At 38.2% G+C, this 24,528-nt stretch overlaps 1 protein-coding gene across 1 annotated transcript in view; it reads right to left on the reverse strand.

Annotated features, from left to right (window-relative positions):
* The window catches only part of GUCY1A2 (guanylate cyclase 1 soluble subunit alpha 2), a 324,452-nt gene that overhangs the window by 15,007 nt on the left and 284,917 nt on the right, over positions 1-24,528 (reverse strand). The window contains exon 7 of the mRNA XM_066371589.1: positions 19,362-19,516. Within this exon, the coding sequence (XP_066227686.1) occupies positions 19,362-19,516 (155 nt within the window). The remainder of the gene's footprint in view (positions 1-19,361; positions 19,517-24,528) is intronic.

Here is a 24,528-nt window from a genome sequence, read left to right on the forward strand (position 1 = left end):
TCACTTTTTTTCCTAAAAACAACTCATCCTGGTAAGATAGGCTATGTTAATAAGTTATGCACTGTACGAGTTGGACTGGGGGAAGGAACCACTGTGACAGAGAGAAGGCAAAATCAAGAAGGCAATAAGAGGAAGAACAACAGATGTGTGAACATGTAAGATCATTGCATAAGCATAAGAATCATTTAGACCAGGGGTCCCCAAACTACAGCCCCGCGGGCCACATGCGGCCCCCTGAGGCCATTTATCCGGCCCTCGCCGCACTTCCGGAAGGGGCACCTCTTTCATTGGTGGTCAGCGAGAGGAGCACATTGACCATCTCATTAGCCAAAAGCAGGCCCATAGTTCCCATTGAAATACTGGTCAGTTTGTTGATTTAAATTTACTTGTTCTTCATTTTAAATATTGTATTTGTTCCCGTTTTGTTTTTTTACTTTAAAATAAGATATGTGCAGTGTGCATAGGGATTTGTTCATAGTTTTTTCTAATAGTCCGGCCCTCCAACGGTCTGAGGGACAGTGAACTGGCCCCCTGTGTAAAAAGTTTGGGGACCCCTGATTTAGACACTAAGGGAAAAAGGAAAAAAATTATCTTTCTCAAACATTCTTTTTTTTTTCTTTTTCTTTTTTCTGAAGCTGGAAACAGGGAGAGATAGTCAGACAGACTCCCGCATGCGCCCGACCGGGATCCACCCGGCACGCCCACCAGGGGCGATGCTCTGCCCACCAGGGGGCGATGCTCTGCCCATCCTGGGCGTCGCCATATTGCGACCAGAGCCACTCTAGCGCCTGAGGCAGAGGCCACAGAGCCATCCCCAGCGCCCGGGCCATCTTTGCTCCAATGGAGCCTTGGCTGCGGGAGGGGAAGAGAGAGACAGAGAGGAAAGCACGGCGGAGGGGTGGAGAAGCAAATGGGCGCTTCTCCTGTGTGCCCTGGCCGGGAATCGAACCCGGGTCCTCCGCACGCTAGGCCGACGCTCTACCGCTGAGCCAACCGGCCAGGGCTCAAACATTCTTAATTGATAAAAAATATTCTCTGAAAATAACAGTCACTGGTACTAAGAATTCTTACAATATGAACAATCTATATTTACTTTTATGAATCAGAGTTATAATATCTTGCTTTGTAAATGATTAAAAAAACATTTTTTTATTTCACCATTCCTTCAAAAATAATATATAATGATAATATTAACTTGGGATATAGGGAAGTGAGGCTCATTCTATAAATTCAAAATTCTTTCAAATGCCTTATCTTATTACATCCACATAACATAACCCTATGCAAAAGCCACACATACCCTTCTCTGACAAATACATAGAGGGTGAAAGTGAGTCCAGAATCAATTACAGGGACTTGCTCAGGGAAACAGCAACACAGAGGTCACACTGGAACTGGAACCCAGACCTGTTCATTCTTTACTCAGCTTAGCCCTACAATAAATAATAAGACTACACTAAGATAGCTTTCCACTGCAAAACTAAACTGTGATACAGGTGGGGCCTAATGACAACCATTATGAAGTGCTTCTTTTCGTGTTAACAGATGTTGATTTATTTTCTTTACATACATTCCAAAATCAGCCACTTGAGTTACATGCATGGATTCCCTAAACAACAGTTTAATTCAGCAACAAATTCCTCAATGATTTTGTTTAGCTCAAAGACAACAGTCATTGATCTGCAACATGTGGGTGTCAATCATTGGTACCAATCAATCAGCAAACATCTGTTGAGCACCCATTGCATGCTGAAATTGCTCTTTGAAAGGAGCAGAGTAAGTGGGGATGCCCCGATGACTTAATATAAAAATTTTAAGACAAGAAATGCTGATAGAAACAAATTAGCAATATAAGACAGTATATGATACCACACATGATACAATCCAAAGGAGGAAATTCTGCAGGAAAAAGGGGGAAACGATGACTGCAGATCTTACTTCAAAAGTCAAGAGCCAGAGCAACAAAGTTCACTTCCACGAACTATGAAATAGACCATAAATAAACTCAATCTCGCCAAGAAAAAATTTCCTTAAAGACTGATATACAGGAGAGAGCTACATTCCTCTCTCCTAATATTTTAAGCCCTCTAGTTTCTCTTTTGTGGTTTGTTTGTTTCACCAAGGTCCTGATATTTTGCTATAATTGAGATATTCTGACATTGAAAAATAAACTGGGGTTTCCTCTATAAAAGTACTCGCAAATGACTAAAAGAAGGGTGCACGAGCTGCTTTGGATACCAGTTTTAAATAATTCACTGAACTTTGGCTGGGTGAGAACTCTTCATAATGAATCTATCTTTTGACAATTTAATTACATCTCATATATACTGTGCTAAAGATCACAGAGACAACAGCTTTTACAGGGTGTTATTCTTTTCTAAATACTAAATACAGTTTTCCATGTCAGTAATGAAAACAAGAGCACATCAGGATAAACTAGTCCAAGCCCCTATGATAGCCAGGAGTTAACTGCACCCTTTATTGATGCGAACAGTGAAGTGCGAGTCCGGATTATTTCCAATAGGACAACCTGAATGAGTTCCTGGGGTAGGAGGTCAGGGAGGCATTTCACGCAGCTTGGCTGTGAAGATATGAGTCATGGTGCTGAATAAACGATCAAATACAGGGATTAGGAATTTAGACACCATTCACTCCAAAACCTCTGATCCTTCTGAAATGCTTTAATTCCAAGTCCCTGGGCGGGCTTTAGAGCTCTGCCTTCAATCCATTTCTTCAGCATCTCAGGACTGATAACGGAAGCTTTGCTTCTATGCAACTCTAAATTAATCCCCAGCTGTCACCCCCCGCTGGTGGACATACAACCTGGGAGTTTTAGCAACACGTTTAGTAAGTATTTGGAAGCCACACAAATCCTAGTTTTACCTGTCACCCTTCCTACTCGCAACAGAGTTTTTTTCTACAAACTGATTTTCAAGATGAAAATTCACTGCTGCTGTGGATCAATGGATGTCGCAGCGTGTGAGGGAAAGCGGACGCCCAGAGGTTCAGGGACCCGCTCCCTCAGCACTGCAGAACGAAGCTGCTCTCTCTCACTCCGCTCTTGAGTGCCCATTTCCCTGTTTGCACCAACAACTCATTCTTGCTTTTTTTTTCTTTGTGCGTAGGGTGGAGTATTGTTTTCTTGTTTATTCTGGTCTTTCTCTTTCATGTTAAAGGCATTCATCAAATGACAAGTATACTTGGAAGTCTCTTTCTATTTAATTTGAGGCATTAAAATTGGATTGGAAATTCTATGTGTGGCAAAATCTTATGGAATTGTGGGTTTCCACTAGCTATTTCATTTGGGCTCCCCATTATCCATGTACTTAGTGCACTTCCCTTGGACCAATTTGCCCAGGTATCAATATTCTAGTCTGGCTTTCGGGAAGAGGAATGGAGGAAAGGGGGTGGGAATCTCAACGTGCAGGATGTAGACTTTTACTTAATTCCCCTTGTGTCACCTGCTTGAGTTTAGAGCATCTTACATTTAATATCTCAAGATATCCTATTAGAGTTACCCCCCTGCCCAGCCCCAAATCTGTTTCTTAGAAATCGAGTGTTTAGATAAACAAACTGCTCCCCAGATGGAAACTACATTTCCCAATTTCCCTTGCACCAAGGTTCTGAGTGATTGTTAGGTTCCTTCAGTTAGATTCATTTGCCCAATATTTGACTGGCAGAAGGGAAGTACATTCCATGTTACTTTGGCAAGTAACTATAATATTAACACTGGTTATTGAGATTAGAATTTTGCAGAAGAAAGATCCAGTTTCTAGCTTTCTAAGTGTGAAGAAAATGGCCCAGTATTGGTGTCTTTTCCATCTAACCTCTGTAGGTATCCATTTCTCAGCTTCCTGATGTTCGAAGGTTGGTATGGCTGTGGCCATGGACCCAGACTTAGCCCATGAGAGCCTCAGTGGCGGCCTCGGAAGTGGTGGCTTGCCTAACTGGTCAGTTTTATACTTTGGGTGCCTCATTTCAAGATATGCAGCTTAGAATCTGTTCCTTTTTTCCATTGATGCTATAAGCACATCGTTCCTGTATTAAATCTCTTTCTGCTTGAAATACCTGGAGTGGTTTCTACTTCTTGTATATTTCCTGGAATTATTCTCAGTCATATTTTGGAGCTTTTAGATTAATCCTCTAATTAGCTCCTCTGTTTCTCTCATTCTCTCTTTCTTTATACATACAAACTGTGTGTGTGTGTGTGTGTGTGTGTGTGTGTATGCTGCTATTTAGATACAGAGTGAATAGGCTTGCTTCTTATCTGTATGTCTGTCCATAGGATCTGAGACTTAAGTGTTTCTCCTCTGTGTTAAGCTAAATACCACTCATGTACATACCCTCCATCTTGTTCTTTTCCATTCCCCCCCCCCATTCTTTGTACATGCCGGAAGAGGGCTACATTTCTTTTATATCCTTATTATCATTTTACTATTTTTCAGAAGAGATTAATGAGAAATTCAGGTGTTCAATCTGCTGTGTTAAATTAGAAGTTTTTGTTGTTGCTAATTATTCATCTGAGTCTCATTTTTGTTAAAGAATGTATTTAGACTCTATAATGGCATTAGATACTATATCTTTGAGTGTTGGGACAAGGATGAGTTATGAGAAATGTTAGAAGATGGAGATTTCTGTGTTTTCTAAGTGTTCTGTAGTTCAGAACACTTATTTTCCCATTTACTTCTTCTTTCTACCTGAGCAGAGAAAAGAAGGAATTTTGCTCTATTTCTGCTTTGTGCTTCACTGCTCCAGGGCCTGGGGCAGTTTGAAGAGGGGCCCAGTGAAACCACAGTACTGAGTCAGCAAGGCAGCATGAAATCCCCTACAATTCAGTGATTCATTCTTTGGAAATAACACTCTTGTCCAAAAAAAGAGAGTGAGACTCTAGCCTACCATAAAATAAAAGAGATGAATGTCAACAAATTTTTATGCATTTTAAAGTTACAAACATTTTAAGTCGCAGTGATAATGTTATGATTGTTACTTTGAGGGTTTTAAAATTCAGGTAACTAGATAAGTTTTCAGAAAGAGATACCTTGCCCTATACATATCCTGAAAAATTTAAGGCAAAAAGCCTGAGAGGCACTACTGTGACAGCCTGGGTCATTTTATTCTGCAATCACCCAAGTTAACCATGAGTGGAAAGGCAAGCTTACTCTGAAGTCCCTAGTCTGCACGTCTGCTGCTTGCTAGAGAGTGCACATTCTGGTATGTATTTTCTGTGTGAATGTCAAAACTAATGCCTCTAAAATTCTTGAATTTTAGAATACTGGGTAGCTAAAAATGATTCCATACCATTGGTTTCTATGGATATTGTCAATTTTGACCTTTAATGGCCCCCAAATTCCACTTAACAGACTAAATACCAAACAAATTTAAAATTCAAACCATTCACTCAAAAATTGTATATGTCAACAGGCAGAACTAAAAAAAAGATGATGATAAATGAGAGATTATTAAAGATAACTAAAATCAGTTTTCATAAATTAATGTCTCTCATCTTTTCACTACTTTCATCAAAATTCTTTTTTTTTGTTTGTTTGTTTTTTGCATTTTTCTGAAGTTGGAAATGGGGAGGCAGTCAGACAGACTCCCGCATGCGCCCGACTGGGATCCACCCAGCATGCCCACCAGGGGGCGATGCTCTGCCCATCTGGGGCATTGCTGTGTTGCAAACAGGGCCATTCTAGCGCCTGAGGCAGAGGCCATGGAGCCATTCTCAGTGCCCAGGCCAACTTTGCTCCAATGGAGCCTTGGCTGCGGGAGGGAAAGAGAGAGACAGAGAGGAAGGAGAGGGGGAGGGGTGGAGAAGCAGATGAGTGCTTCTCCTGTGTGCCTTGGCGGGGAATCAAACCCTGGACTCCTGCATGCCAGGCTGATGCTCTACCACTGAGCCAATTGGCCAGGGAAAAATTCTTTCTTAAAAAAAAAGTTCATCTTTATAAGTAGGTCTTTCTGTATAAAAGACAAGGGATGAAGTAGAAAGAAGATAATAGACACATGTGATGTTTCTAAGAAATGCTAAATTTTATGGAGAGCAATTATGGAAAAATAGTAAATGGGGATGAGCCAGGTGAAGAGGTTGTATGGTCAACTGTACATTAGGTCTTTTACATTGTAGGGTCCCCCTTACACCCCATACAAGTGGCACAGAAGCAAATTAGCTAATGACTTTAATGATAAAGTCACTTAAATCATCTGGTTATCTCAATTTACTTGTGGAGAAGAAACATTTTGATCTAATTCAATTCAAAGATTATTTACAGCTCTAACATTTAGTGGAGGTTGAGAACTTCTATACTACTCAAAGTATAGAGGGTCATATAAAGCAACATAATCAAATGTTAGTTATACACCTGAAAATCTAAAAAAGTCTCAAAGTAAGATCTCCAGAGGAAACACTGCTGTGTTGGCCAATATGATAAAAGCTGATTATAGAGCAATTCTGATTCAGTAGTGGGTGACTAATATATGAGAATCATTCATCAGAACCATGAAAATGATTCTTGAGCATAGCATTTAGAGCAGAAATTTCTCCTAGTGCACTGACTGTCACACACAAAAGAACAATGTGAGGAACTGATGAATGAAAGATTAAGTCCCTATGGGGGGATGACTTAGTAAGTTATATAAATGTTTAACTATTATACTGTACACCTGAAACTAATATAATATTGAAATTCACTGTAATTAAAACGTTTCTTCAAATTAAATAAAATAAGTCCCAATTGAGAGCACTTTTATTTCTCTACTTGAAAAATGACTTCTCCAAATATACTCTATGTCATAGATATTAAAATGTATTCTCATCTAACCAGTGGTAGCGCAGTGGATAGAGCATCAACCCAGCATGTCAAGGTTGCCAGTTTAAAATTTGAGGGTACCAGCCTGAATGTGAGATCAACAGCTTGAGCCCAAGGTCACCAGTTCAATCCTCGGTCAAGGCATATATGAGAAGTAATCAATGTATAACTAAGTGGAGCAATGAGTTGATGCTTCTCTCTCTCTCTCTCCTTCCTCTCTCTTTCTTATTTCTTCTCTCTGTCTCTTCTTTCCTCTCTCTCAAAAACAATAAACAATAAAAAAATAATAAAATGTATTCTTATAATATAATTCATAATCATTTTTTCTGAAAGTAGACTGCTTTGTTTTGAGGGAAACTGGATCATACTTATTTAGTTAATGTAACAATACAATGTACAAAGAATCCAATATAATATTAATATATAGCCATTATATATAGTTATATAAATGATATAATTTATATCAAATTATAATGATATAAAATTTTGCCAATTTCTTTTAAAAACTGTGTGTATTAATGAGAAATAGGGAGAAAGACAAATTGATTTAAAAGTCTGATTACATGTTAACCCAAAAGTAAGCATTTTAAAAGAAAAAGGTAAGTTTATAAGAAATTATTATTTTTAAAAATGAGTAACAATGGAAAAATGACTATCCAATTTCAAAGCTCAGTGCTGACTGCACAACACATAGACTGTGTTTCTGAAACCCAGTAGTCTGCAATTATTTCTTCAAGGGTGTTTGTACTTCATGTTTTTCTTCAATTTCCACTGCCACAGTTCTAGTTCATGACCATACCTCAGGCCAGAACCACACTGTCTCCTCTTAATAGTCCTATTTCTTCTAGTTTTCCTTATTCTGTTCCCTGTCGAGCATCACCTCCAATGTGTTTTCCTTTCACCATGTTGTTTCCAGACTCAAAAACATTCAGTGGGTCTCCAATAGCACATAAGATCCATTATTATCTAAGCTGAAAATAAATTCTCAGTCTAATTAGATATTAGAACTGTAATAATATTTTGAAAAAACATTCTATTTTGAAATAATTTCACATTGCATTGCAAGGATACTACATACAGCAGAGTTCCCCTAAATTCTTAACTCATTTCCCCAATAGTAACATTCTATATAACCCCAGTATATTTGTCAACACTAAGAAATTAACAAAAGCATATTATTAGTAACTAAATTACAAATTTTATTCAGATTTCACTGCTATTCCATTGATGTCTTTTTTTCTGTTCCAGGATTTAGTGTGAAGTTTTTGTAAATTATCAAGACCAAATTGTTTCTTCTAACTCACAAGGAAACAGAGGATGAGATTATTCATGTGATTTGTCTAGGGTCACAAACTAATTAGTCACAGAAGAGGATAGTGAGCTACAGTCTCCCGATATCTTTTATTGGTCATTCATTTAATCAACTAGTAGCAATTCTTTTCTTTTCTTTTTTTTTAAGTAGAGAAGGGGAGATAGTGAGACAGACTCCCACATGTGCTTTGCCTGGGATCAGCCTGACAACTCTAGTCTAGGGCCAATGCTTGAATCAACCAAGCTATCCTCAGTGCCCTGGGCCGAAGCTCGGACCAACCAAATCACCAGCTGCAAGAGGGAGAGAGAGGGAGAAGGAGAAGCAGGAGGGGAGGTAGAAGCAGATGGTCACTTCTCTTGTGTGCCATGACCAGGAATTGAACACAGATGTCCATATGCCGGGCCAACACTCTATCCAGGGTGAGTCAGTAGCAATTCTTGATTTTTTTGCATTATGGAAACTTTGGAAATCTAATGAGAGCATTAGAAAAAACTTCTTTCTGTAAGAGTACACATGTGAGTGCACACACAAAGTGTGTCAGGGAACTCATAAACATGCTAAACCTAAGATTTACGTGCTATGCAATATTCTAACACCTCAACAACACTACTTTATCTATGTTCTACCTTGGGTCGCTAAATCAGATTTTACTTGAATCGGTCCCAGAGCCAAGAAATGTCTAAAAGTTACTCTTCTACTTGGCCTTTTTAGCTAAAATGTGAACATTTAAAAAAATTCAGAGGGTGTCTTTTATCATTTTTTTAATTGCAAAATAAACGTTGACTGCCAGGTTACCTGAAATGGTGCCATTTTTTAAAGGAAAAGGAAAATGTAGGTTGGTTTTCCCTCTCATTTTAGATTATGCTCAACTATCTAATTTTCATGTTATAGTAATTTAGGTAATGTGGAAAATTTAGTTAAACTGGGCATTATTTGTAAACATATTATTTATGACTAACAGAATAGCTACTATTTACACTTGATAAAAATTCCTTTTTTGTGTGAAGTTAATAGATGACCCCATATAAGAACTATTGACATGAATCAGATTGGTGCCTTTAAATTCTAAAACCTAAACTAGGAACCTATGTTCAATCTTAGCTTAAACGTACAGATGAAATTTATGTCAAATATGCAACCATAAAGAAAAAGTATGTCAAAATTGTCAGACTCACTGTTTCATTTCATATCTGTGAAATAATAAATATAACTATTATTGTACAGTACTTATTTACATATTTTGCATTGATTCTGACAACTACTTTAAGTCCTGTGGAAGTGAGGTAGTAGAAAATTATGTACAATTTTTATTATAAAAATAAGTGCAACATTATATTTTGATCCTCAAAGACTATTGTGACCTTAAAGGTGCTGGTAAATATATGGAATGACTGAGGTAGGATATTCTAAAGGTAAAAAATTTAAGCCATATTTATATTTTAAAATTAGGAAGGCTTATGATTCTCAATCTTTAGAATTATAACTTCTGGGGGAGAATGTTATTTGATATGGAAAGTAAACAAAAAAAGAAAGAGAAAAATAAAAATGTCTGAGTAAAATATCTCATTCAATTTTGCTAGATGTGACTTTTATTGGCACATTTAAAAGGGAAATATTAATGTTGCTGTCTGTAATTGGAAAATGAAAATATATATTCTTGAGTTATAGTTTAAGTTTTCCTTCTGGGGAAATTATTGAGTCATTTGTCTTCACTGATTATTTTTCTTTTGTAAACTATGGTATTCACTGTTTCTATGCTTTTATGAAGCATAAGATGACCAATAAACTCACTTAAAGCACCCACAAGAAGATACTTTATATTTTCTTTAAATATCAAGTCACTAGTGCAGATGATCATTTTGATATTTTAAAAAACATGAGGCCTTACGGTGGCGCAGTGGATAGAGCGGCAGACTGGGATGAGGACCCGGGTTCGAGACCCCGAGGTCGCCAGCTTGAGCGCAGGCTCATCTGGTTTGAGCAAAAAGCCCACCAACTTGAACCCAAGGTTGCTAGCTCCAGCAAGAGGTTACTCGGTCTGCTGAAGGCCCGCGGTCAAGGCACGTATGAGAGAGCAATCAATGAACAACTAAGATGTTGCAATGTGCAATGAAAAACTAATGATTGATGCTTCTCATCTCTCTTCGTTTCTGGCTGTCTGTCCCTGTCTATCCCTCTCTCTGACTCTGTCTCTGTAAAAAATAAATAAATAAAAATTAAAAAACAAAACAAAAAAAAAAACCATGAGGCCTTAGGTGAACTACTAGACAGAAATTTCCTGAAGTTTGTTGGATGTTTTCTTCCACATTAAGTATCTATAGGAAGAAGAGGGAGTATTTACAACATAGTATCTCAGTCATGTATAATAATTATAGTAACAAAGGAAAAGAAACAGATTTTCTGGCTATTATTTTCAACTAGTGTTAATTACTAACTTTTATGTGCAAAGGAGAATACAGTAGTCCCTCGTCTATCACAATGGTTGGGTTCTAGAACCACCCTGCAGTAAGTAAAATCTGCGAAGTAGCAACCTTATATTTACTTTATTATTTATATATATTTTTAAGGCTTTATAAATTCTCCCCATACTCTTATAAACCTTTCCCACACTATTATTAACCTTTCCCACACTTATTTTGCTTATTTTACTGCAAAAATAATTTAAATATATATATATATATATATATATAAATACCTACATACCGCAAAATCCTGCGATATAGCAAAAAATCCGCGATATAAAATTAGGTATATACAATTTTAAAATCCGAGATATAGTGAGACCACAGAAAGTGAACCACGATATGGTGAGTGACGACTGTATACCCAAGTAACTTCATGTTTCTTCAATTATTCCATGCATATCTCCATATGCTAAAAAGAGGCAATCCTCCGAATTGCTTATAAAGTAAAATTCTGAATAACAAGCGTATGTTTCTAGTTTTATTATGTGCACTAGACACAAAATGTTTTAGCCTCATAGAAATAAAAGACAGTTTTCTGTTTAGCTTGGAAGCCTCTATTTGCTGTCATTCTGTCATATACACTCATGTTTAGATCCAGAGTTAGAGATGTGGATATGGGGAGAAAGATGATGATGAAGACACCAAGTCCATATTCTAGCAAGAATATACCTCTTCTTTATTACCCTGAATATGAAAGACACTCCAGGATAGCAAAAGTGCAACCTGGGCATATTTATATATACAGAGACAGAAAAGGAGATTAGCAGAAATTTGGTCCTGTCAAAATCCTCCAGGCTTAAAAAGCATCCCTGCATTCAAATACTCCATAACCTTTATTGATACTTTCAGTTTACAGGATTAATCCATAAAAAATACTATTATGTTTTGTTAGTCCAATAATTGTATGTGGTTGGCTTGCCAATGATAAGCCTTCTTGCTATAGTAGCCTAGCTGGCAACTGTACATGGGTGAGGTAGATGAGGTGGGCCTGGACCAAATGACTCCATGGACATTTTGAAAAAGACCAAATGTCCTGCAAGTAGAAAGGAACAGACTCTGCCTTGCTCTGAACCCAGGTTGCTCCTTACTGCTCCCTTCACCATTCTCTTACAGAGGAAACCCTCAACCTCGAGGCAGGTTATACTTGTAATTATCATTCCTTACCATTAATTATGGATCCAAATTTATAGCCAGGGCACATACAGGAACAGATTGATGTCTCTCTCTCTCTCTCTCTCTCTCTCTCTCCTACTTTCTCTCTTACTAAAATCAATAAAAAAATTTTTTTTAATTCCATGCTTCTCAGGACTTTTCTTAAATCTCCTCCTCAAGCCCAAGACTTTACTGCTTCTTAAATAATGAAATACAATTCAATCATTGCTATGACTTAGTGTTTGCAATCTCTCAAAATTCATCTATTGAGACCCTATCCTCAATGTAATGGTATTAGAAGGCAGGTCCTTTGGGTAATAGTTATAATTAGATGGAGTCATGAGGATGGAGCACTCGTGAATAGAATTAGTGTCCTTATAGGAGTCATTGGAGTGCTTGCTTCCTCTCTCTTTCCACGGCGCAAAGATACAAAGAGAAGTCAACCATCTGCAAGCCAGGAGCGGGCTCTCACCAGAACCCAATCATGCTGGCACATGCTTTCCAATTTCTAGCCTCCACAACTACGAGACTCTAAGGCACCAAATCTATAGCACTTAATAACAGTAGCAGGGCATGACTAGGACAGTCCTGTAGCAGGTTTCTCTTTTCAGGAATATGTATCCTTAGTTCCAGTAAAAACCCTTTAGAAGCCAGAGCATTCATCTTGCAAAAGTTCTTTTCTTTCCCAGACTTTTTTTTTTTTTTAATATAATTATGATACATTAAAAGGTATGTTTAACTCACAGGCTCACTTTGCTCTTCTCATTTTATAGTTGACTTATTTCTTGGCTCTTCAGAATGCCTATTTTTCTTTGACTCTGAAAGGCCCACTTTCTGCTAAAACCAAGCTGCCTTCTAACCACTCCTCTATAAACAGCTCACCCTATCAGGCAGGTACAACGCAGCAGGGTAGGGTAGTGGCTAAGTGCGAAGACTAAGTAGAGTTGGTACTATAGTTCCAGGCAGATTTTAGCCCACAGATTTCCCCTTGTTGTATGCAGAATAACATCCCACTACCTCAAAAAAAAAAAGTCTATTTCAGAATCCCTGAACCTGTTAGCAAAAGTAAATTGAGATTGCCAATCAGCTGACTTTGAAAGAAGGAAATCATCCTGGGTTATCCAATGGACTCAAGGGAGTCACAAGGTTCTTAAAAGTAGGTGGGGAGGCAGAAGACAAAAAGAGATGTGAAAATGAAAGCAGAGCCAGAAAGATGCGATACTCTTGGCTTCATAACAGAGGGCGGGAAGCCATGGACCGAGGAACTCAGGTGGCCTCTAACTGCTGAAGGAACAAGAAAGCAGGTGCAAGAACACAGCCTGGCTGACTCCTTGATCCAGCCCAGTGAGACCCATATTAGATGTCTACTCTTCTACTCTACAAACTCTAAGATGATAAATGTGTGATTTAAACTACAAGGTTTATGGTAATCTAATTAAAATATAGGTAATCATGTACCATTACTTACCTTTGGGGATTTGCCAAAAAAATAAAATAAAAAGGTCAATATTTATCACATAATTATGATTTAGTTATCGGTAAGAAACTTAGCTGAGAAAAACTTGTAGGAATAAGGTGATCACTAGCTTGGTACTGAATCATAGCTCAAACTACCTTTGCAAAATTACCAAACCCATACCTTTGGAATTTCCAGATGAGGTTTGTAATACAATTATTACACATCATTTGGCATGGCTGAACTGTTTAAATATGAGACTCAAGTGCAGGAATGAGATAGTCTATTCCTTCATGGAAAGAATGCATGAAGCAATAAATGAATGTCTACTGTGTTCCAAGTATTTGGAACTTTAAAACATCATATTTAATCCTAACAATAATCTTCTGAACTAGGTACCAAGCTTAAAGATGAGAAAACTGGGCTCAAAGAAACTAAATTGTTAAATATCACAGACAATAAGTTATTTTTTTAAATTAAGTGAGAAGCAGGGAGGCACAGACAGACTCCCACAAGTGCCCAGACTGGGATCCTACAGGGCAAGCCCCCTACAAGGCAATGCTTGCTCTGTCCAACTGGGGCTGCTACTCAATTGCTCAGTACCTGAGGTGGAGCCAGGGAGCTATTCTCAGTGCCTAGGGCCAACTTGCTCAAACCATTAAGCCATGGCTGTGGGAGAGGGAGGGAAGAGAAAGAGAGAAGACCCTGGCCGGTTGGCTCAGTGGTAGAGTGTCGGCCTGGCGTGCGGGGGACCCGGGTTCGATTCCCAGCCAGGGCACATAGGAGAAGCGCCCATTTGCTTCTCCACCCCCCCCCTCCTCCTTCCTCTCTGTCTCTCTCTTCCCCTCCCGCAGCCAAGGCTCTATTGGAGCAAAGATGGCCCAGGCGCTGGGGATGGCTCCGTGGCCTCTGCCCCAGGCGCTAGAGTGGCTCTGGTTGCGGCAGAGCGATGCCCCGGAGGGGCAGAGCACCGCCCCCTGGTGGGCAGAGCGTCGCCCCTGGTGGGCGTGCCAGGTGGATCCCGGTCGGGCGCATGTGGGAGTCTGTCTGACTGTCTCTCCCCGTTTCCAGCTTCAGAAAAATACAAAAACAAAAACAAACAAACAAACAAACAAAAAAAACAAAAAAAGAGAGAGAGAAAGAAGGGAGAAAGGTGGAGGTGAAGAAGCAGGTGGTTGTTTCTCTTGTGTGCCCTGACTGGAATCCAACCCGGACTTCCACATGCCAGGTCAACACTCTACCATTGAGCCAACTGGCCAGGGCCAACTACAGCTTATAAAGCCTAGATTCTAACCTCAACACTGTGATTCTGGAGCTTGTGCCCTTCACCACTACCATACTCTGCTCCACTGTACATCCTCTGATATGGTGAGCTATTACACAGCAGCAGTTAGAAGACAACTTGGTTTTAACAGAAGAAGGAGACTTATACAGTGAATAAAAAATAGGCATTTTGAAAAGTCCAGAAGTAGATCAACTGTAAAATGAGAAAAGCAAAAATGTTTAAAGTTTAAAGAAAATTTCATATCAAAGTAATTAAAGAGTCTTTCTATATTTTTAGTTTGTACAGAGCTAAGAAATACAATTAATAACTTGCTCAGGCAAATCATTCAATTATTCATGCTGTTTCTAAATTTGCTGAAGCTGTCCTTAATATAAGCAATTATTTCACTTTCACAGATCAGTAGTTATGTTAAAAGACAGTTGTTTGTAATGTGTGCATTATTTTTAAATTCAGATGAGTGGGGAAAAATGATGGGTAAACATGTTTATTGGACAGAAATGAAAACATCGAACATGGAAAATTCAAAACTCATTAAAGATTTCTTCTTGTCAAGAAATAAATCTAGCAATAAAGTGTTTTAGGTGAGGAGAAAACAGTCCTTGTGCTTTACTGCATGCAATATGGTGACTCAGACACTAAATATGAAAAAATAAAGACCAGCATATCAAAGTTATGACCCTGATTTTAAAATCTTGATTCCTTATGTCCAAATGAATTTTGAGATAAACAGCATTTGACTGTTTCAATTTTAATAGTCTATATGAAACTCAATTGTTCATATCACATGAAATGTAAAGTAGCTAACTTATATAATAACAGGTAAGTAATGTGTTCATGGGAACACACTTTGTAATAATTAAGAATCACAAAAAGAAATCCCTGTATGTCTTCATCAATGAAGGAACAGATAAATAAAATTAAAATATGGTATAGTCATATACTGGAATGTGTATAATTAAAATGTTGAGCTCAGGATAGATTTTAAAATATGAAAATTTAAAAAGAGTAAAATGGTTTATACAGTGACATATCACACAAATTAAAACATGTAAAAAAATTCTATTGTTTATGTATATATATGAGAAAGTTAATGTATGAAACAGTGGACTTTGAAACGCACCAAATTCATTAGGGTATTTGCCACAATGAAAGAGAAGAAAAATTCCAAAGGAAGTGTTTTATTTATTTTTATTAAATAATAACTAAAGCACCAGCCAGGGCACACAGGAGAAGCGCCCATCTGCTTCTCCCCCCCTCCCCCCCTCCTTCCTCTCTGTCTTTCTCTTCCCCTCCCGCAGCCGAGGCTCCATTGGAGCAGAGTTGGCCCGGGCACTGAGGATGGCTCTGTGGCCTCTGCCTCAGGCGCTAGAATGGCTCTGGTTGGAACAGAGCAACGCCCCAGATGGGCAGAGCATCGCCCCCTGGTGGGCATGCCAGGTGGATCCCAGTCGGGCGCATGCGGGAGTCTGTCTGACTGCCTCCCCATTTCCAACTTCAGAAAAAAAAAATAATAATAATAATTAAAGCAAATATAATAAAGTATTAAACCAATGGCAAGATCATAGTTATTATATTATTTTAAAACATTTTAGTACTTTAAAATATTTATAAAGTTTTCTTTAATCAACTACTTGAATATTTTAGGCAAAATGTATTTGGAATAAATTATTCAGAAAATTATTTAAATTGATTAGAATATCCAAATAATTCACTCTATCAAAATGTATTTTTAGTCTTACTAAAAATAAATTCAATATAAACCTCTCTGAAAATTTCAAGATAACCAAACAATATTTTACATTCACAGCATTTAATTTAGGAAAGAAAACTGGAAATTTCAAGCTCCCATGAGATTAAAATTCAGTTTTATTTCACAAATTCTTATTTGCTCTAAGAAAATGCAATTTTCTCTCCTCATATAGAGTGACCCTCTGAAGTCATTCCTGGCATTTCACTGAGAGTATCCTGGTGTGCACCGTACACCATGGGTTCATGAATCACTGTTCATGTGGACTGTAACAATCAGACAGCCGAACTGAATGGACTCGGGAGATGAAACCAACAGAAAACACTTAAGCACAAGATCTAGAATCTGAAAATCCAGTTATGCTGAGATCATACACCTATGTATAATTTCCTAGAAACTTAGCCAGGAGCCAAGGTGATTTTAATGGCATCTCATATTAAAATAAATGCTAGCCTAGCTACTAGCTTGGTTGGTTAGAGCTTCAACCTAAATAAACTACAGAGGCTGTCTGTTGGTTTGATCCCCCATCAGAGCACATACAGGAACAGATAAAAGTTCCTGGCTTTCTCTCTCTCTTCCTCTCTCTTTGCTAAAATCAATAAATAAAAATTAAAAAAGAAATATATAGAAATATCCCCCTCAACAAAGAACTCTTTTTCTTTAAAATAAATAAATAAATGAATGAATGAATGCTAAAAGTCATTGAATCCAACCAATCTTAAGAAGCAAGGGAAGACAAGCTGAAAGCATATGGTCGGGACTCTAGGGTCTCAGCAATTAGCTGTGCTTCTGTCAAGGAAATGGGGATACGATTACCTGATCAATCTCAATCACTAGATTGCTACTCCTTACCTTCTAATTGGTTCTCCTTTCTACAACCTTAGTGATCTTTTTAAAGTATAAATCTCGTCAAGTAACTTCTCTGTTTACAATTCTCCAATGTCCTTAGTTGCTCATAGGGTTAGGTTGAAACCCCTTAACTTGACTTGCCAGCTTTTGCTGATCTGACTTCAGTTTATATCAATATCTTCCTCCTCATTTTAGCCCACTCGTTTTCATGCTTTAATACTCTAATCAGGATTTCTTGACCTCAACACTAGTCTATTTAATTAATCATTTACTTGGATACATCTACCATTTAGTCTGTGGTCGCTTCACAAGGTCAGAGATCACATTTGAGATTCATTGTTGTAACAATGGTGTCTATCATGGTGCTTGGAGTATAGGAGGCACTCAACAAGTATTTGCTGAAAGAAGAGAAGGGGGAAGGAATACAGGGAAAGAGCAAGGAAAAGCATTATTTGAGGACAGATTAAATGTAAAAATATGTTTATAAAGCATTAGTAGAATTATACGATTTGATGCTAATCAGAGAAATGATCTACATGGCAGCTAAATGTATCTTTGGCTCCATTTTTGTTTTGTTTTGTTTTGTTTTGGGGGAGGGAGTGGGCAGACAAAAACAGAACAACATGTTTCAATGCTTGCTGTGGTTGAAATGATTCAATCCTTCAGATATATTGATTAAGAATCATCACAAACTCAATTAACATCGAAAAGATTATGAAAACTCAGAGAAGGCACCCAAATGCACAGACCCAGTGTGGCTTGTGGGGTTCCCTTTACTGGTCACCTGCAAACAAAGCCAGCTATAGCTGTGATGACTAGGCTCAAGGCATGAACTTCTCACACAGCTGATTTATTCTTTACACATTTTTAATAACTGAGTTTCCATAGCAGATGTAAATCTAAACTCTTACACAAATGTAAAACATAAGTATTAGTACCATGACGGGATAAATCATAGCCATGGTAAAAAGATATACGTGAGGCAGCTGATCTTCAGAAACTGGTCCTCAACTCATGGTCTGAGCACCGTGTCAGAATCACTGATCAAGAGAGGTTTCCCAAATTCAACTTAATACGGAAATTATTGTCCGGTCATCTATATTGTGCCCAGAATTGTGTTAAGAAATTGGGAGAAATTTAAAAGAGGAAAACCCTATAAAAACATCCTAAATATGACAGGAAGTTCTTAAGCAACTTTTTCTCAATGTTATATTTGTAATTTCAGTCCCTTTTCTCATCAGCTCCTCAAGAATTTGGAAATCCAAATGATCTTGAAAAATCATCTAAAAGACTTTAACTTCCTCTATATAGCTGTGGTACCAAAAGCTTCAAAGTATCACCATTTTGTTCATTATTATAATCAAATTTTCTTCTCTATATATTCAGATTTTCTACTCGAGGGTTTATTTTGTAGCCATGTTAATAAAAAATGTCAATGATCACTAATTTTTACTTTAGAGTTTTACAATAATTTCTTAAATCATCTGAATCATGGCATTAATTAAAGAGCTTACACACAATGCCTAACTGAAAGCCAAAGTCTAACGGGGACAAGGCAGTCACTCTATTTAATTATTCTAGAGAAGCCCATTTTATAAATGCATTCATTCATTAATTCAATAAATATTTATAAAGTGTTTATGTTGTGCTAAACATTTTTGAAAGTTCTAGCTACATAAGGATGAGTCAAACAAACATGGCCACTGCCCATAATATCTAGTGGGTGAGATGTCATCTACCAGGCACAAAATAAGGATTAACTCAGGTGTCAAAAAAGTAAAAAGTCAAATAAGACCTTTATCATAAACATAGTTTAAACTTTGTACCCAGTATATTTTTCACTTGAGAGAGTCCCTATTTATATTCATTATTCAAAAGAAAAACAAATCAACCGCCTTCTTTACCTTATTCCTTTGATTTTCATAAACATTGAGAAACATTGGATTAGGATTTAAAAATATTAGGATTGAAAATATTAGGATTTCTAGTGTAATGCAGACCCTTAACATATGCTCCTCTATACTTTTAACAGGTATATGTCAGAAGAACAGAGACTGTGGGAAATGACAAACCTGTGTTTACCTCAGTCAAGTCAGGATTTCCATGAACTCTCTCAGGGTGCAAATTAAAGTTTGTGTACATTTGCTATATCTTTCAGACTGGGTAGATCTATTCACGTTATCTTAGAGACCATGATAGAATCAAGAAAAAGAACAGGATCTCACAAATGACAACATGTTAGTGTAAGGCAGTGCCAAAGACAAGGAAAGGAGACCAGAGCATACTTACTGGTAAGTGGTTGGGCTGACATTGATGCGTCGAGGGTGACTTCCTGATTCGAATTTGCTTGCCAGAGTGACATTATTTCCAAACAGGCAATATCGTGGCATTCTCACCCCAACAACTCCAGCCAGCACAGAGCCTGAGTGAATGCCTATCCTCATCTAAAAAAAAATAAAAAAAAAATAAAAAAAAAATATTTTTATGTTTTTATGTAGTATGCAATTATTTAATGAGAAGTACTGCTAATAATGCAAACCGTTAAACTGCGAACTTCTCAAAGCCTTTGGTCATTTTTGTGAGCCCAATATCTGGATGAACATGAATTCTGTGGAATAAATGGATTTATTATTGGAAAAAAAGCCCTACTTTTAATTTGCTACATTAAATCTGGTTATGTTACAATTTAAATTAGGTTTCATTTGCACATGATAGGCTCTAATACATGGAAAATGCATTATTCTCCTGCCAGTTACTTATTCTCACATAAAACCCTGTTTTCCCTTCATAGCATTAAACACAATTATATATGAATTAAATATTTATATTTCTGTTTACTTTATTAAAATGTTGGGCTTTTCCCATGAGAGAGGGGTCCATATCCATTTCCTTACCACTGAATATTCAACACTTAGCTCTGTACCAAGAGAAAAACAGGCACTTGGTAGTAAGTGAGTAATGATGAATAAATGGCTGATATTCTGAACACAGTATTAAAATGGACTTACAGAGAATTCAACCTTTGAGTCTGTCAAGAAGACTTGACTGAAAACGCTGAAGAATAAAATAAGAGTTGTATGTTTTACTCTCTGAGAATCTGATAAATATTAGTCTGGTCCATGCCTTCAAGGGGCTCCCAATGTGCAGTTAAATATACACTTAAAGAAGATTATAGTAATGAGGTTGTATCCACATGATCCCCGTGATCAACAGTAAAATAAATAAAGCCAATGGGAAGCAAGCGGAAAATGTTATCCTTATTTCTTTTTTAAAAAAATATTTTATTGATTGATTTTTAGAGAGAGAGGAGTGAGAGAGAGGAGAGAGAGAGAGAGAGAAGGGGGAGGAGCAGGAAGCATCAACTCCCATATGTGCCTTGGCCAGGCAAGCCCAGGGTTTCGAACCGGCAACCTCAGTGTTCCAGGTTGACACTTTATCCCACTGTGCCACCACAGGTCAGGCCTGTTATCCTTATTTCTAGGGAGATGTGTTTAATTCTGGGAGAAGGAGAGGAGCTGACCCCTAGATGCTCACTACTAGGTCGGCGGTCAGCCTTTCTCTACCCTGTGTCGTATTGCCACTATATCTGAGGCTAAAAAGTCATTCTTAGATTAACCATTGTCATCAGACTGGAGACTTCTGCATCTATTACCCCATAATAATACAGCCTGAAACCAATATGATCTAGCTGAAGTCCTAATAACCTCTTCATCCACTCTTTAAAAATTGATTCTAAAATGTATTTAGAAATTCAATATGCTAGGAAGAGCCAGGGTACACTTGAGGAAGAAGAAGTTGAGATGTTTGCCCTATGAGATGCCAAGTTTTTGTATAAACATATGTAATTAGCACACAGATATCATAATATTGGTGAATAGAGATGTGGACTAATAAAGCAAATAGCCCAGAAATACTTCTATGCATATATAGGTGATTGATATATGACAGGGTTGGCATTTCATATTAGTGAGAAAAAGATGGCATTTCCATTAGAATATTCTGGATCAACTGTCTTCCTGTGGGGGGAAAAATCCAAGTATATTAAAGATCTTAATGTAGAAGGTACAACTTTACAGCTTTAAAAATAATTGTTTTAATTACCGTAAAGGTCAATCTGCAGTATCAGTTAAACCTTAAAATATAGACACCTAGGCCCTGGCCAGTTGGCTCAGTGGCAGAGCGTCAGCCTGGCGTGCAGAAGTCCTGGGTTCGATTCCGGCCAGGGCACACAGGAGAAGCGCCCATCTGCTTCTCCACCCCTCCCCCTGTCCTTCCTCTCTGTCTCTCTCTTCCCCTCCCGCAGCCGAGGTTCCACTGGACCAAAGATGGCCCGGGCGCTGGGGATGGCTCCTCGGCCTCTGCCTCAGGCGCTAGAGTGGCTCTGGTCGCAACAGAGCTACGCCCAGGAGGGGCAGAGCATCACCCCCTGGTGGGCAGAGCGTCGCCCCCTGGTGGGCATGCCGGGTGGATCCTGGTCGGGTGCATGCGGGAGTCTGTCTGACTGTCTCTCCCCGTATCCGGCTTCAGAAAAATACAGAAAAAAAAAAAATATATATATATAGACACCTAAAACTAGTTTTATTAGTCTCTGAATAACAGTTCTCAGGTAAGTGGTCCAGATTTTCAAGCAGTTAGCTCTGCTCCCCTTGGTCTGTCAGTAACAAAGTCCTTATTTTTTTTTAATTTAGAAATTAAATTTTATAGGGAGACATTGGTCAATAAAAATACATAGGTTTAGGTAAATATCTCTATGGCATTAGAACTGTTCATTGCATGTGTGCCCATCACCAAAGTTAGTTTTCTGTTACCATATATTTGTCTTTTTTACTTCCTTCTCCCTCAACCCCTTCTCTTTACTTTTGTCTATGTCCATGAGTCTCAGTTTTATATCCCACCTATATGTGAAATCATATAGTTCTTAGCTTTCTTTGATTTACTTATTTCACTCATTATAATGTTCTCAAGGTCCATTCGTGGTGTTGTAAACGGCAGTATTTCATCATTTCTTATAGCTGAGTAGTAGTTCATTGTATATATGTACCACCTCTTCTTTATTCAGTCCTCTATCAAGGGACACTTGGGTTGTTTCCATGTCTTGCTCACTGTGAACAATGCTGTGATGAAAATGGGGTTGCAGCAGATAATCTTCATTCTTTTGTTTAGATCCATATTTACATCTGCTATCATTTTCCTCCTGCCTGAAAAACTTCCTAAAGCTTTTTTTAAAACTGTAGGCATACTGGTGATGAAGTCTTTCAGTTTTTGTATGTTTGAAAATTTCTTTATTTTGCTTTCATATCTGAAAGATACTTTCACTTGGTATAAAATTATAGGGTGATTTTTTTTTCTTTTAGTACTTACTCCACCTTTGCAATGTTACTTATGAAAAATCTGCTGTCATGATTATTTTAATTTCTCCATATGTAATACTCATGGTCTCCAACTTACAATGTTTCAACTTACAATTTTTTACTTTATGATGGTGCAAAAGTAATACACATCTAGTAGAAACTATACTTCAAAGTTTGAGTTTTGATCTTTTCCTGGGATACTGATATGTGGTATGATACTCTTTCATGATACTGGCAGCAGCAGCAAGTTGCAGCTCCCAGTCAGGCAAGTGATCACATGGTAAACACCAATATTCTACAGTATACTGTGTGGGCAGCATCTTTTGTGTATTGTGCTCTAAGCATGTTGAAGGTAGTCTAGGCTAAGGATGATGTTTGGTAGATTATGTGTATTAAAAGGATTTTCAACTTAAAAATATTTTTAACTTATAAAGTATTTATTGGGACATTATCCCATCCTGAGTCAAAGTTTTACTGGCAGTCAGAGAGCACCAGGGAGTCTCCCCCATTGACCAAGATGGGTGCAGAGGGTAGTTCTCATCCCAGGCACCAAAAGCTAGAAAGATGACTAGACAGAGTCCCAGCATGCCAAAAGTTAGAAACATGAGTGGACAAGGGCTGAGATTGCCAAAAGATAGAATGATAATTGGATACGGAAAAGAAGCCTCCCTTCCCTATAAAAATCGAGGACTTGCCCTGGCCAGTTGCTCAGTCCGTTACAGTACCATCCCGAAACACCAACGTTGTGGATTCAATATCGGGTAGGGCACAAACAGCAAGCAACTAATGAATGCATAATTAAGTGGAACAACAAATGAATGCTTTTCTCTCTCTCTCTCCTTTCCTCTCTCCTTCTCAAATCAATCAATAAAAACAACAACAAAAACCAATGAGGACTTCAGCAGGAAAATGAGATGATCTTTGAGAAGGAATCCACCATTCTCCCAGGTCTGGTATCTGAACAAATCTCTTTCCTTTTGCACCAGCACCTGACTTGTGATTCTGACATTTCTTGTTGCAGGCAGCCAAACCTGTGTTTGCTTTGTTCAGTTACAAAAGGAACATCTTTTCTTTTCTTGTTTTTTTTCTTTTTATTTATTTTTTTTTGTGTGTGTGACAGAGACAGAGAGAGGAATAGATAGGGAAAGACAGACAGAAAGGGAGATGAGAAGCATCAATTCTTCATTGAGCACCTTAGTTGTTCATTGACTGCTTTCTCATATGTGCCTTGACAAGGAGGCCACAGCTGAGTGGCCGCTTGCTCAAGCCAGTGACCTTGGGCTTAAGCCAGAGACCAGGGGGTCATGTTTATGATCTCACACTCAAGCTGGATGAGCCTGCACTCAAGCTGGCGACCTCAGGGTTTTGAACCTGTGAACTCCACATCCAAGTCCCATACTCTGTCCACTGCACCACTGCCTGGTCAGGTTTTTCTTTTTTCTTTTCTTATCTTTTCTTTTCTTCTCTTCTCTTCTTTTCTCTTTCCCTCCCTCCCTCTCTCCCTTCCTCCCTATTTTTCTTTTCTTTTCTCTCTCCCTCTCTCTCTCTCTCTCTCAACTCCCACATGCACCCTGACTGGGATCCACCCAGCAACCCTATCTTGGGCTGATGCTTGCACTGAGATCAACTAAGGTATCCTCAGCACCTTGGCCACACTCGAACCAATCAAGCTGCTGGCTGCAGGAAGGGAAGAGGCAGAAAAGGGAGAGATGGCAGGGGAGAGAAGCAGATGGTCGCTTTACGATGTTCTATCCATTGAGCCACCGGCCAGGGCCAAAACAACATCTTTATATCCTTTTCTTCTGGCTGCCTTAAATTTTTCTGTTTCTCTAGTTTTGAATATTTTAGTTATGATTTCCTTTGATGCTGTTTTCTTCATGTTTTCTGTGTTTGGGGAGTTTGCCTTTTGGATCTGTAGGTTCTATAGTTTTTATTAAACTTGGAACATTTTCAGCCATTATTTTCTCAAATACAGTGTGGGACAAAAGTAGGTTTACAGTTGTGAGTACTACACAGAGTTAATAAAGCTATTGTAGTAATCAGAGCCTGCAAGTCTTTTTCCATACAAACAACTGTAAAGCTACCTTTGCCCCACCCTGTATATT

The sequence above is a fragment of the Saccopteryx leptura genome, chromosome 1 (assembly GCF_036850995.1).
Source record: "Saccopteryx leptura isolate mSacLep1 chromosome 1, mSacLep1_pri_phased_curated, whole genome shotgun sequence".
Classification (NCBI taxonomy): Eukaryota; Metazoa; Chordata; class Mammalia; order Chiroptera; family Emballonuridae; genus Saccopteryx; species Saccopteryx leptura.